The sequence below is a fragment of the Geotrypetes seraphini genome, chromosome 4 (assembly GCF_902459505.1).
Source record: "Geotrypetes seraphini chromosome 4, aGeoSer1.1, whole genome shotgun sequence".
In the NCBI taxonomy this organism is placed as follows: Eukaryota; Metazoa; Chordata; class Amphibia; order Gymnophiona; family Dermophiidae; genus Geotrypetes; species Geotrypetes seraphini.
The window spans coordinates 242,948,604-242,963,136 of NC_047087.1; the positions used below are offsets into that span (position 1 = coordinate 242,948,604).

The window sequence follows — 14,533 nt, forward strand, 5'->3', positions numbered from 1 at the left end:
AAGAGGAAGATAGGGGAAATCTGGACACAGGAAGGTAACAGAAAGAGGGGAAATTATGTGCATGGGGCATAGGGACAGAGACATAAAGGGGACATGCCATGGGGATGGTATATGGACACAGGGGGGGGGGGGGCAATGGCAGATACATAGGGAAGATATTAGAAATGGGGAAAATAGCAGCACAGAAGCGAGATGGTTTGTGGGGATGGGACAGGGACCGAGCTCGCAGGCTGCAGTGGCTTACACAAATTACATTGTAACGTGCCATGAAAATAAGAGGGAGAAAGGTAGATAGATAGGCCACGCGAGAGGATCTGAAGGGTGGTAGAAAGGAACAGATGGTAAAGGAGGGAGGGAAGGATGGTGGTGGAAAGGAATAGGACAGACATTGAAGGAGAGTGGAGAGGAACAGACCCTGAAGGGAAATGTGGAAGACAGAATGGGAAGAAGACAGATGCCAGACTATGGGGGAGCGGAGGGAAGAAGATGGGTGCTAGACCAATTGGGGGGGGGGGAGTGAAGGGAGAGGCACAGTAACAGCAAATGGAAGACGCAGAGAGAAGACACACAGTGGATGGAAGGAATTGAATGAGAAGATGTGGAAATCAGAAACCAGACAACAAAGGTAGAAAAAAAATTCTATTTATTTTTTGCTTTAGTTGTGTTGATAAAAATTTATAAACAAAGCCCTGCCAGCTGAACATCTCTTTCTCTAGTTCAGCAGCAGGAACTTTGATTTATAAGAAAGGAATAAGCTAAATATTACAGTACTAAGGCTTATATGGATGCAGCGGGGACGGTGACGGGGCGGTGAATGGGATGGCAGTGGCGGTGACGGGGCGGTGAATGGGATGGCGGTGACGGTGACGGGGCGGTGAAGGGAACGGCGGTGACGGGGCGGTGCAGAGGATGGTGGGCCGGTGACGGGGCGGTGACGGGGACAGATTTTTTCCCCGTGTCATTCTCTATTGCACACCAACAGGAAGTCTTTTGAGCCGCGCTAGGTGGCTTTGAGTAATTTGAAATCTCACAAGTAACCTCCTTTTTCCTTTTTGTTTCCGAGCTACAGCTGTTTTTGTAAAAGTGCGTTTTCGTGATCAATTATTTTTCATCCTGTGTGACCTCAATGAGCAGCGCTACAGCATGAAGTTCTGTTTTAAATTGGGTAACACTGCTACAGAAACTTTTGAAATGTTGAAAGTGGCTTAAGGGGAACATATCATGAGTCGTGAAAGATATTTTGAATGCGTAAAAATTCAAAAATTTTGCACAAAAAAATGCGATGACAGTTCTTCCCCAGCTACCTTACTTTTCCTGACTTGGCCCCTCCTGACTTCTTCTTGTTTCCAAAACTTAAATCCACAACAAAAGGAAAGCGATTCAACACCATAGAAGACATAAAGCAAAATTTGATGCAGCAATTTTTGGTAATTCCTGAAGATGCATTTAAGGACTGTTTCCTGAAGTGGAAACAATTTTGGGAAAATGTATACATAGGGAAGGGGAGTACTTTAAAGGGGACCCAATGGAATAAGTTGTAAGATTGTTTAATGAATTTTTATAAAATCAGTCCTGGAACTTTTTTTTTTTTTTTAACGGACCTCGTATTTGAGTCTTCCCCCTCTCAGACCCATTGCAAGCCTTTCCCTGGACCTACCTTAAGCCCTGCTGGTCCAGTGGTGAGCCAGGGTAACAGTAATCCTCCTATGCTCCTGTACCATGCAGTCTCACTAGTCAAAACAGCTGATGCAAGTTCCCACAGTAGTTGCTATGTTTATTTACCACCTTTTCATGAAGAGATTCACCCAAAGTAGTTACAATACATTGAATAGTAATCAGGAATTCCAAGTATTTTCCCTATCTGTCCCTGCTGGCTTACAATGTAACTGTGGTACCTGGGGTAATAGAGGGATTAAGTGACTTGCCCAGAGCCACAAGCAGCAGGCTGGGATTGAATTCACAACCTCAGGGTACTAAGGGTACTAAGATAGAAGCTCTAACAGTCATTCACTCCCACAGTAACCTCACAAAACAGGCGCAAGTTTGGTTTATATTCGAATCAACCTTTTCCTCTCTCTCTCCCCCCCCCCCCCCCCCCCCCACATTACTATTCTGAATTTATTTTGTGTTCATTCTGCTACTTTATACATGATAAAAGAGGCACTCAATGGGGTCAGCATTCTGCTACTTTGACACATTCTTGTTTTACAGCTTACCAAATATACATCAAGATGACAGTTCGCCAACGCAGGATTGGATGTTTTACTAGGTCCAGGATGCCAAAAGCAGAGTCATCAACTTTCACTGCACATGGTTTCAGTTTTATAACAGATTCTTTTTTTCCATTATTAAAGGCCATATAGCTTAGCACTTCCTCGGCCTTAGCAACATTTCCTTGGGAATACAGCCATCTTGGTGACTCTGGAATTAATCTACAAAAAGAATTCAAAATTTGGAAAAGGAAGCCTATTCTCAAAGCCCAACAGGTGTCTTGTCAAATTATATATAGTATATATATAAGGTTATGTTAAAAATGTTTTGTGTAAGTATAGAGCATTTTCAATATGACTTCTAAATTTGAGTTTAGACGTTTTGTGGAACACGCACAAAAATCCAGCACCAAACAGTTCATTTTCAAAACTGCAAAACGTCTTATCTTGTTTTTTTTCAAAAATGAACGTGTGTGTGCTCTGTATGTCTATCCTCTGTACATCTATTTGCTGAATCATTTTTGTAAAAAAACACATCCAAATGAAAAAAACACAGAACAAGCCTGGCCACCTAAAACCTACTGTGTCTAACTATATACCACTACAATAATAGCCCTTATGCATGCAGGTGACACCTCACATGTGGGATTTGAGTGGAGTTTGGAAGGCTCACAGATTCCACCATAATTGAGTGGTTAGCGTGGAGTATGGACTTGAGCCACTATTTCTGTGGTTGACTACACTGCCCACCAGGCTACTAATATGCTTCTACTAGAACTAGCCATTACATCTGAAGCTGTCATACAGGCAGGTATGTACTGATAAATTTACATCTTTAAAGGGTGGGTCAGTGATCACTGTGGAAATGTTGGGGGGAGGGAAGGGTCATGCTTAAAGCCCTCCAGTTGTCATCAGGTCAGTTTGGGCAACTTTTAAGCACTTATTTGTTATTAAAACAGGTCTAACTCCATAAGAACATAAGAACATAAGAACATAAGAACATAAGCAGTGCCTCCGCCGGGTCAGACCATAGGTCCATCCCGCCCGGCAGTCCGCTCCCGCGGCGGCCCGAACAGGTCACGGCCTGTCTGAGTCACCAGAAGGGGCCCCCTTGCCACCTTGGTTTCCCATTGAGTTCTATCTTCCCAGGACATATTCTTAAATGTTTGATTTTGGCAGAAAAACATCCAAGTCATAAGCCTGCCTACTCCCACCCACACCACACCTCTTAACACGCCCCCTTGAGATAACTACTGTACTAATCAAAAGCCTAGATATCTGTCAAGAAAATAGATTTCGAAAATAGCAAATTGGAAGGGTTTGGCAAGAAAAAACATCCATCTGTCCCTTTATGCCCCTTTTTGGACATTTTTCTCTTTTGAAAATAAGCCTCATAGTATCAACTATTCATAAACAAACACTGAGATGTCTCTAAAATTAAATTTTCCATACCAAAATCCAAAGTAGCAGTCAAAAATAATAGGGTTCAGAAAAAAATTCACAATAAGGTAATAGGATGACAACATATTTTATAGAAAAACATCAATGTATTGATCTCTACCAGATCATAAAATGCTTATAATAATCTAAGGGCTCCTTTTACAAAGCCGCGTTAGCGGTTTAACGTGCATAATAGCGCACGCTAAACCGCCAGTCGCGCTAGCCACTACTGCCTCCTCTTGAACAGGCGATAGTTTTTCGGCTAGCATGGGGGTTAGCGCGTGATTAAAAGTCGCACGCATTAAAGCCGCTAATGCGGCTTCGTAAAAGGAGCCCTAAGTAATACAAGGAAAGAGGCAAGATGGGTACCTAAGAATGTCACAATGTAAATAATAAGAAAAAATATTCAATAATGATTTAAATTTTGCAATGTACAAAGCATTAAAATAGCTCAACATTTAATGCTTTCATAGTAAAACTGAATCTTCACCTGCTTCAACTGTGTTATCACTGATTTTCACACAAAATCTTAAGAGTTTAGTTCTCAGATAGTCGTGAAGCTAGATCTTTTTCTAAAATTCTACCATCTGAATATAATACTTCATAATGCTAAGAACACACTTGAATAATTAGTTGGTTCTTCACTCTTCAAAGACTTCAGAGTTAAATTAAAACCTGAAATTTTTAAATAAATACTTCAGAGCAACCAATAAATGAAGGTCCAACAGATTATTTAGCCAATAACTCCTTATAACTGCAAATATTCAAATGACTACACTTTGAAATAAAAGCCTACTCTTTATCTGTTGAAATCCAATTATCTAAAGCATCCAAGTCCCTATTTTTCTGATATAGCACAGAACCAATTACCATATATACTCGAATATAAGTCGATCCAAACATAAGTCGAGATACAATTTTCCCCCCAAAAGGAGGAAAAAAATGGTTGACTCGAATATGTCAGGCGGCTTAATATTCAAGTGCCCTGCCCTGTCAGGCTCTGCACCCAGCTCCCTTTCTGCCAGCAACTGCACCCAGCACCCTTCCCTCCCTCCCCTGTCAGGCATTGCACCCAGCCCCTTTCCTTCCTTCCCTCCCCTGTCAAACTCTGCACCCAGCACCCTTCCTTCCCTCCCTCCTTCTCCTTTCAGGCACTGCACCCAGCTCCCTTCCTGTCAGGCATTGCACACAGTCCCCTTCCTTCCTTCCCTCCCTCCCTCCCTCCCCTGTCAGACTCTGCACCCAGCACCCTTCCTTCCCTCACCCATCAGACACTGCACCCTCAACTCCCAGGCTCTGCACCCTGCCGAAGCTGCCGTGCACCCTGCAGCCCTCCCTGTCCTAGACTCAGGTTCATACCTCTACTGATGATCTCAGTGGAGGTGCAGTGGACAGCGGGTAGGAACGAACTTTCCAAGTTCCTGCCCCGCTGTTAACAGGCTTCTGTGTCTTCAGCCACGCTGAGAAGCACGAGTAGGCGTGCGATTTTGTGCTGTTCAATGCTGAGCAGCTTCCTTAATGGCTCCTTCAATGGGGAGCATAAACTAGAAATATAGAAACATGATGGCAGATAAAGGCCAAATGGCCCATCTAGTCTGCCCATCCACAGTAACCACTATCTCCACATAAATTAATACGAGACCTGCGTGGACCGCAGAAGTCTACAGAGGGGGATGAGATAGAGATTAAACCAAACAGCTGACAGGGCTGAGCCCTGCAGGACACCCGTCGTAACTTTCCGCCAGTGGGACAATACACTATCCACTAAAACTTCTTGCTGCCTATTCTGCAAGGTAGCGGAGAACCATTTTAAAACTACTCCCCCAATTCTACAACCTTTCAGTCTATCAAGTAAAATAACATGATCCAACGTGTCAAATGCAGCCGACACATCAAGAAATATTGCCAGATGCTCTTTCCATGATACATGATATTATGCAATTAAAATAAAGATATTTACTTTTATTTTATTTTTTTTTATGTGGCAAGAAAATGGACATTTGGATGCGTGTTAGTATTTGTCAGCCTTTACTTGTGCAGTCTTATATTGTCATGACACTGAATGGACCAACTTTAGAAGATGATGGCTAGTAACTACTTCATTCCAAGCTGCAAAGGGTGGCCACCAGTTCTCTTTGATGCAGGATATCATTTGGATATTTCCAGTGTTATTTCATACCATTACTTCTCAACTGGATTCAAGTCCGGACCCCAGGCAGACAAAGAGAGGACAGAGATTATTCTTGAATTTCTTCCAGTCAACAACTGTTTTTGCTTGATGGCATGGGGCACTGTTGCCCTGGAATATGTAGTTACCTGGGAAAAGTTTTACTGCTGATGGAATCATGACATGCAAAACTTCTTCAGTCTGTTAATGTACTCTTTGGCATTTACTATGCTGCTAAGGGTGCGTCAGCTATTCTCTAAGCAACATTTTGGTGTATTGACGGAAGCCATTATTTTGGCTCAGTTAGATTATTGCAACTCTATTTACATTTGCTTGAGTAAAGGAAATATCAGAATACAGTGGCCAAATTGATTTTTGGAAAAAGGAAATTTGATCATGTACTTCCAATACTGAGAAATCTTCACTGGCTCCCTATTCATCTTAAAATTCGATTTAAATGCGCTTGTATGATATTCAGAATTATCCATGGTCTATTTTTGCCTATAGTCTCTAACATGGAGTTCTCTTTGATCTGTTGTTTCAAGGAATTCTTAGAAGTACAAACTTTCAATTTCTTCAGTGATTTATCAGACATTGAAACAGGCATGATCATCAGTTACTGGGCCAAGAGTGACAGCATTTCAGAAGCAGCAAAGATTGTGAACTGTTCACGCGCTGCTGTGGTTAAAGTGCCCCATGAGTGGACACAAGGAACCTTTTCGATGACCCAATGTGGTAACTTTGGGCAGCACAAGCCATTGATGCAAGGGCTGAACGTCAGCTGCACAGGTTGGTATGGCACTACCGTGGAACTCACTGTCCAAACGAACCAAGAAGCTTCCAGATGTGCGTCTGTGTGTCCCTGGCCAAATCAGGAAACATTTGAACTTTCAGTCCTAAGAACTCTTTATGTTTGTTTTTAAAGTATAATTTCAATAGCCACGTTTTGTCTAAGGTAAGGGCGACTGAAAGAAGCAAGGTAGCCGAGGTGGCTACTTCCCTATCAGAAGTCTCTAATAAAGCTGATATGTCCAGTGGATCTTGAATCACTTCTTGTGGATTCTTTTGGTCCTTAAAGTCTTTAACAGAAAGATAATAAACCTGTATAAAAGGTGGAATAGAGGACCACCACCATGGACCCATCGGCAACTGTTGGATGCACTGCAGTCTGTATGGCTCCAGATACCTCTAGCAATCATCCAGCATCTTATTGAGTCACTCTCAAGGCATTGGACTGCCATCCATACTGCCAGAGGCAGTTTTACTGCATATTAGCAGGTAGTCATATAATGTGACTCGACCGTGTAGTTAGTCTAAGAACCTGGGAATGGAAATGGAATGAAAGGAAACATAGAAACATAGAAATAGACGGCAGATAAGGGCCACGGCCCATCTAGTCTGCCCACCCCAATGACCCTCCCATACCTTTCTCTGTGAATAGATCCCACATGTCTATCCCATTTGGCCTTAAAATCAGGCACGCTGCTGGCCTCAATAACCTGAAGTGGAAGACTATTCCAGCGATCAACCACCCTTTCAGTGAAAAAGAATTTCCTGGTGTCCCCGTGCAGTTTCCCGCCCCTGATTTTCCACGGATGCCCCCTTGTTGCCGCGGGACCCTTGAAAAAGAAGATATCTTCTTCCACCTCGATGCGGCCCATGAGATACTTGAATGTCTCGATCATGTCACCCCTCTCTCTGCGTTCCTCGAGTGAGTACAGCTGCAACTTATCCAGCCGTTCCTCGTGTTAGCCAACAGCTCCCTAAAAGGCCTATTTACTAAAGCTTAGTGCACACTAATAAACATTAGTATGCCCTTAGTGCCACGTGGTCCATAGGTATAAAATAGGACATGCAGCTTTTAGTGCACGCTAAGCTATACTAAAAGTGCTTAAATGACTTTAATGCATCTTTAACAGTTAAGTTTGAATGTTATACCATGACTATACTGCATAACAATCTGACTTTTTAGAACTCGGAAAACTTAGCTTATGTTTGTGCTCTTTTTTTAAATACTTCCTCACTTTTACTAAAAGACGTTACTTACATGTATTATATAAAATAGTAAAATTTACTCACAAAGATATAAGAAAGAAGAAAACTCCTGGGGAGTTGGCCACCATTGCAAGGATGCGCCAGTCCCTTATGTAATAACCCAGTATAGCATAAAATGTTATGCCCACTGCAAATGTCAAATTTGTTAATGTACCTAAAAACAAAACAAAAAAAACCCACAACATTAAAAATAAAAATTGGATGTCATATTTTATATCTGCAGTTCATTTTCATATCTCTTAACGCTGTCTGAAGGTTAAAGTTCAGGCACAGGAAGGTTTATAGTTATGACTGTGCCGTTGACTTTTTTCTATTTCTTTTTAAATCATACTATGTTACTATGTAGAGGCAAAAGGATATTTTTTTGTTGGGGGGTTAATTGGCCTCAATAAAAGGTATCTCCTCTGTTTCTGACGCTGGTGTTCTCAGCACATTCAACTCTAACCTATTTCTTATTGAAACAGAGACACCTTTTAATGAACAAACAAAATAAACGTTACCATGCTATAATTCTCTCCAAGATCAACATTGTAGTGCTAAAACTATACAAGCATAGGATTAGCATGATCTGTACAATAAATTCAGCTAGCCACTTAAATGAATGTCAACAGCATAAAGACTTATTATGTGGGGGCCCACAATTATGAGAGGTTTTCTGATATTAACTGTGGATGCATATAAGGAAGAATTAGGTTCTTACCTCAATAATTCTCTTTCCTGTTGAACAGCATACAATTTCTTAAAAATGGGTTGTTAACCCCCAACTCACGAGTAAGATTGAAGAAGTCAATCAATCATTTTTCTCAGTTCCGCCTCTTTGTTTCCCTGGGCAGCACCCCTCTTCTCAGTCCGTACTAAAGCAAGTGAATATCCCTCGGAGAAGAAACAACAATAAGGAGGGGTTCAGGGGACTCCCCAAGAACATTAGCTTTGCAGTAAAGGGCGCTGGCCAATTAGTGGGTAAACTACAGGATCCAGAATGCATTGAGCTCTGTAGTTCAATCCTCATCCAGTAGGTGACGGTGAACTACAGCTCAACTCTCATCCAGCAGGTGGCACTGAATTACATGAATAGGCTACCCTGTTGAGTCATGGGGTGGAACCCAGGCAGGAAGAGTTTAATATGCCCGGTCTCGGATTCATTCCGAGATGTCCCCATGAGAGTTCCCTAGGAGAGGGTACCTGTGGGAAGGTGAGAGCCTCCACAAAGAGACTTCCCTGAGCAGAGAAGGCTCAGAAGCTGTGGGTTAAGGAGAACCCCGGCAGAAGTTGAGATGACTGAAAGGATTGCTTGGAAGAGCTGGTATAGTGAGTGTTGTTGTGTTTGGCTGGATGAGGCGACTTGCTGAATCTATTGGAAGCTTGGACAGTAAAGGTGCTGGCTGAAGTAAGCCAATTATTATTTGGTTGAGGCTGTGTGCTGAAGAGCCTAACACTGCTGGGAAAGGAACAGCTGGTGGCTGAGGTAAGCCACGCAGGTTTTGAAATTGCTGAGAGCTGATTAACTGAATAAAACACTGTACTGTTTGATAAATTAATCTCCAAATTGAAGTTTCATTGATAACAAAAATTTTATATTGTGTATACATAGGAAACATGTTGTATTTTTAACTATTTGTACTTCATTGATTGTCCAGCTCTCTTCTGTGTAAACCACCTAGAAATCGTTTGACTGTGGTGGTATAGAATGAATAAAGTTATGTTATACTGTCTATAAAACAAACTGTTACACTGGACTAAGAGACTGAACTTAAAGTATGGAGTTTTTGTTTCTCTGAGCCTGTATACCAATAAAAGTGTTCATTATACTGTAACTTCAAGTGTGTCTAGAAGTGTATATGTATGTGAATACAGAGAGGGTTGTCAGAAAACCTGCCTGACGAACTGCAGGTTCTGGCAATGTGATGGGAAAATGACCGCTTGGCTCGTCACAGTAAGTAATAAGCAAATGCAAGTTTGCAGTTCAAGGTGTGAAGAGCTGCTTCACCAGGGTGAGTATGAGGCTTTGGAAGGAAAACTGGAAGCACAATCGATTGATTCAAATGAAATTCCGTAACCACTTTTGCCAAGAATTTCAGATGGATGCGGAGAATATAAGAATAGCCTTACTGGGTCAGACCAATGGTCCATCTAGCATAGTAGCCTGTTCTCACAGTGGCCAATCCATGTTACTAGTACCTGGTCAAAACCCAAGGAGTAGCAATATTACATGCTACCAATCCAGGGCAAGCAGAGGCTTCCCCCATGTCTTTCTCAATAACAGACTATGGACTTTTCCTCCAGGAACTTGTCTAAACCTTTCTTAAAACCAGCTACGCTATCTGCTCTTGCCACATCCTCTGGCAACGCGTTCCAGAGCTTAACTATTGTCTGAATGAAAAAAAATTTCCTTGTATTGGTTTTGAAAGCACTTCCCTGTAACTTCATTGAGTGTCCCCTAGTCCTTGTAATTTTTGATGGAGTGAAAAATTGATCCATTTGTACCCGTTCTACTTCACTCAGGATTTTGTAGACTTCAATCATATCTCCCCTCAGCTGTCTCTTTTCCAAGCTGAAGAGCCCTAACCATTTTAGTCTTTCCTCATACAAGAGGAGTTCCATCCCCTTTACCATCTTGGTCATTCTTTTTGAACCTTTTCTAGCGCCACTATATCTTTCTTGAGATAAGGAGACCAGAATTGAATGCAATACTCCAGAGGTAACACCATGGAACAACGCAGGGGCATTATAACATTCTTAGTCTTGTTAACCATCCCTTTTTAAATAATTCCTAGCATCCTGTTTGCTTTTTTGGCCACTGCCGCACATTGGATGGAAGGTTTCATCGTATTGTCTATAATGACACCCAGACCCTTTTCTTGAGCAACTTTATCTTGGTGACACGGCCTTCAAGCGTCAGCCATGCTCAAGAATAGCAAAAGGCCATACAGTCCGCAAGCCATGTAGAGATGATTCTCTTGGTGATAGGAGCTCCAAGTCTGTTAGGATCGAATGACAGGAATAGCTGAGCAGAAGTTGTGCGAGGTTTGGTCTGATCCAAGTAATAAGCCAGTGCATGTTTACAGCACAATGTGTGGCATACAGCTTTACCTGGGTGAGTGTGTGGCCTTGGAAAAATGACAGAGAGTACTATAGACTGGTTCAGATGAAATTCCATGACAACCTTCAGGAAGAACCTGAGGAACCTGGGATAAGTGCAAAGAACCACCCTATCATGGTAGAACATTGTGCAAGAAGGATCCGATATAAGCGCTTGAAGTTCACTGACTCTGCGTACAGAAGTAAGAGATATGAGGAAAACTACTTTCCAAGTGAGATGCTTGAGAGACGAAGTCGAGAGAGGTTCAAATGTAGGTTTCATCAGAGTGGAAAGTATAACTAGGGCTGTGGAGTCGGAGTAAATTTCGGGTACCTGGAGTCGGAGTCAGAAGTACAAAAAACTGAGGAGTCGGAGTCGGAACATTTATCTACCGACTCCACAGCCCTGAGTATAACATTAAGATTCCAAGCAACCAAAGAGGCTTGATTAGTGTTTGATATTTTTTTAAAAAGGCCTTTCATAAATCTGGAAACTAGAAGATGTATAGATAATAATTCTTTTATCCAGAGGTATATGAAAAGCACTAAGGCGTAAATGATAGTCTAGAACAAGTGTTTGTATCCAGAGTTGAGATTACACTATACTGTGAAGACAGTCCAGTTAAAACAATAGCAGTGCTGTGTGGAAGATTTTCTGGAAGCTTCAATGATGGTTGATACTGATGTAGATAGTGTAAAAGCATCTACTTGCTGGGAGAAGAGATACCACGCTATGAGAGCTAACAAACAGATTGGGATGGAGAAGAGAGCCTCATTCTGAGTGAGCAATGTTGGGAAGACATGAAGTGAGATGGGTTCCCGTATACTGACTTGTAGGAGAGGGAACCACAGTTGACGTGGCCACCAAGGTGCTAAGAGAATCATGGTGGCCTGTTCTTGGTGAAGTCTGAATAAAGCCTTCCCAACTAGAGGTACTGGAGGGAAAGCATAAAGAAACTTATCCCTCCAGTAGAGGAGAAAGGCATATGACTCCAGACAAATGGGAAGATAGGGTGGAGAACAGAAGACTGGAAGGAGAAATTAGGTTCTTACCTGCTAATTTATTTTCTTTTAACTTCTCCAGACCAGTAGAGATTAATCTTTACAAATGGGTATATATCCAATCATGACCAGCAGGTGGAGACTGAAAACAAAACTGTGAGATAGTACATAAGATATCCCCTTCTCTATTCTCATCAGTCTGCCGAATAGCCAAGCAGAACCAAGAACTGAAAACAGAAATAAACAATATTCCAAACAGGAGTAACAACTAACGTACCCAAAATGCTGTTGGAAAATGCAGAGAAGAGATACCAGAAAGAAAATGTCCCCACAGCTCTCCAGCTAAGCCAGCTGAGCCACAGCCGCTGTTCTTTAATACTCCCCGGCCCTAGAAAAATACTAGAACCCGCAGCAAAAAACAAAACTGCCCACGCAACAGCCCCAACAACACAACAACAGACAGGGTAGGGACTTCTACTGGTCTGGAGAAGCTAAAAGAAAGTAAATTAGCAGGTAAGAACCTAATTTCTCCTTCTTTAGCACTCTCCAGACCAGTAGAGGTTAATGTTTATGAATGGGACGTACCAAAGCAGTTCCCATCACGGGCGGGACCCCCGAAGGGCCGACACCAGAACACGCTCACCGAACACCGCACCCCAATGCGCCCGAACATCTACCCGGTAGTGTCTGACAAAGGAATGCAAGGAAGACCAAACCGCAGCCATACAAATGTCCACCAGAGGCACAAGTGAAGACTCAGCCCAAGAAGCTGTCGGACCCCGAGTGGAATGAGCCTTGATAAAACTTTGAAACAGGCTTCTGTCTCAGAAGATAAGCGGAAGCAATAGTCTACTTGATCCAGCGTGCAAGAGTAGTCGTAGAAGCGCCAGCCCCCCTACGAGGACCCGCCAGAAGGACAAAGAGATGATCTGATTTCCTGACCTCCTGGGTCCGCTGCACATAAGAGCGAAGGACCCAACTGACAGCTAACTCACGCAGCTATCGTGGCTCAGAAGAGCCCTCCCAACTACCCAACACCGGGAGGACAACAGATTGATTGACATGAAAAGGAGAAACTACCTTTGGCAGAAAGGAAGGAACAGGCCTCAAGACAACCCACTCCCTAGAAAACTCCAAAAAGGGGACCCTACAAGAGAAAGCCTGTAGCCGAGAAACACGCCTAGTGGAAGTAATGGCCACCAAAAAGACCGCCTTCAGAGTAAGGTCCTTCAAAGAGCAGCCGCCCAACGGTGCAAAAGGTGGGCGCACAAGAACAGAAAGAACCAGATTGAGATCCCAAGATGGAACAGAGGGTCGCACGGGAGGCTTGAGCAACTTGGCCACCCGCAAAAGGCGAATCATCTCAGGAATGGCTGTCAAACGCTGACCTGTCACTAACCCACGAAAGGCTGACAAGGCCGCAAGCCGAACCCGGAGAGAAGACCAAGCCAAGTCATCTGGCAAGAACTCTAGGATGTTAGGCAAGGAAGCACAAAAAAAAGAGACCACTCTCAACACCTGGCACCACCCCTCAAAGAGACGCCAAACCCGCACATAAGCCCGAGAGGTAGAAAGTCTCCGGGACCCCAAAAGAGTAGAGATCACCTAATCTGAATACCCCTTCTCACCTAGGCAACCCCTTTCAAGAGCCAAGCCGTAAGACAGAAGGGAGACGGGTCGAACATGGAAATGGGACCCTGTCCAAGAATGACAGAGGAAGAGGATCCGCTACCAGATGCCTCACCAGATCTGCATACCACGGACGTCGAGGCCAAGCTGGAACCACCAGAACCACAAGACCTGGATGGCAAACAAGGCGGAGAAGAACTCTGCCCACTAATGGCCACGGAGAGAACACAAACAGCCCCTCCGTTGGCCATGGTTGAACCAGAGCATCCAGACCCTCGGCCAGACCGACCCTGCGAAACCTGAAGAACTGGGGCACTTTGGCAATGCCACTCATGGCCATCAGGGGTTGACCCCAAGACTGCACTATCAACTGAAAGGCCACGGGGCTGAGACATCACTCTCCGGGAGCTAAGATGTGACGACTGAGGAAGTCCGCCTGAACATTCTCCATCCCAGCTAGGTGAGAGTCCGAGAGGTCCAGGAGGTGTGACTCCGCCCAAAGGAAGAGCCAAGCCGCCTCCCACGCCACCTGTGCGCTCGCGGTGCCTCTCTGATGATTGACCAAAGCCACCGCTGTGGCCTGTCTGACAGAACTCTGTCTGACTCGCCCATTAAAAAGGGAGTGGAAGGCTAACAGCGCCAGATGGACAGCACTAGGCTGCAACACATGGAACAAACAGGACGCTTCCTCCGTGGACTAGGTGCCTGGAACCGAGCAACCTAGACACTGAGCCCCCCCAACCGAGGAGACTAGCATCCATGAGAAGTACCGGCCACTGCGGTAGATCCAGATTCACCCACTGAACCAAATGAGAAGTCTGGAGCAACCAACAAAGACCGCAGCATGCCAAGCCTCACAGAGGGACAGGGACATCCAAACTGAGCCTCTGGGGCAACCACCTCTGGAGCAGAGCATTCAGAAGAGGACGCATGTGGGCCCGCACCCACCTCA

At 43.9% G+C, this 14,533-nt stretch overlaps 1 protein-coding gene across 3 annotated transcripts in view; it reads right to left on the reverse strand.

Moving 5' to 3' along the window:
• Nucleotides 1-14,533, reverse strand: part of LOC117359162 (solute carrier family 22 member 15-like) — a 150,439-nt gene that overhangs the window by 88,173 nt on the left and 47,733 nt on the right. For all 3 annotated transcript variants that reach the window (XM_033941443.1, XM_033941441.1, XM_033941442.1), the window contains exons 5-6: nucleotides 7,897-8,026; nucleotides 2,217-2,432 (exon numbers count right to left, since the gene is read on the reverse strand). In XM_033941443.1, coding sequence (XP_033797334.1) covers nucleotides 2,217-2,432; nucleotides 7,897-8,026 — 346 coding nt within the window. The remainder of the gene's footprint in view (nucleotides 1-2,216; nucleotides 2,433-7,896; nucleotides 8,027-14,533) is intronic.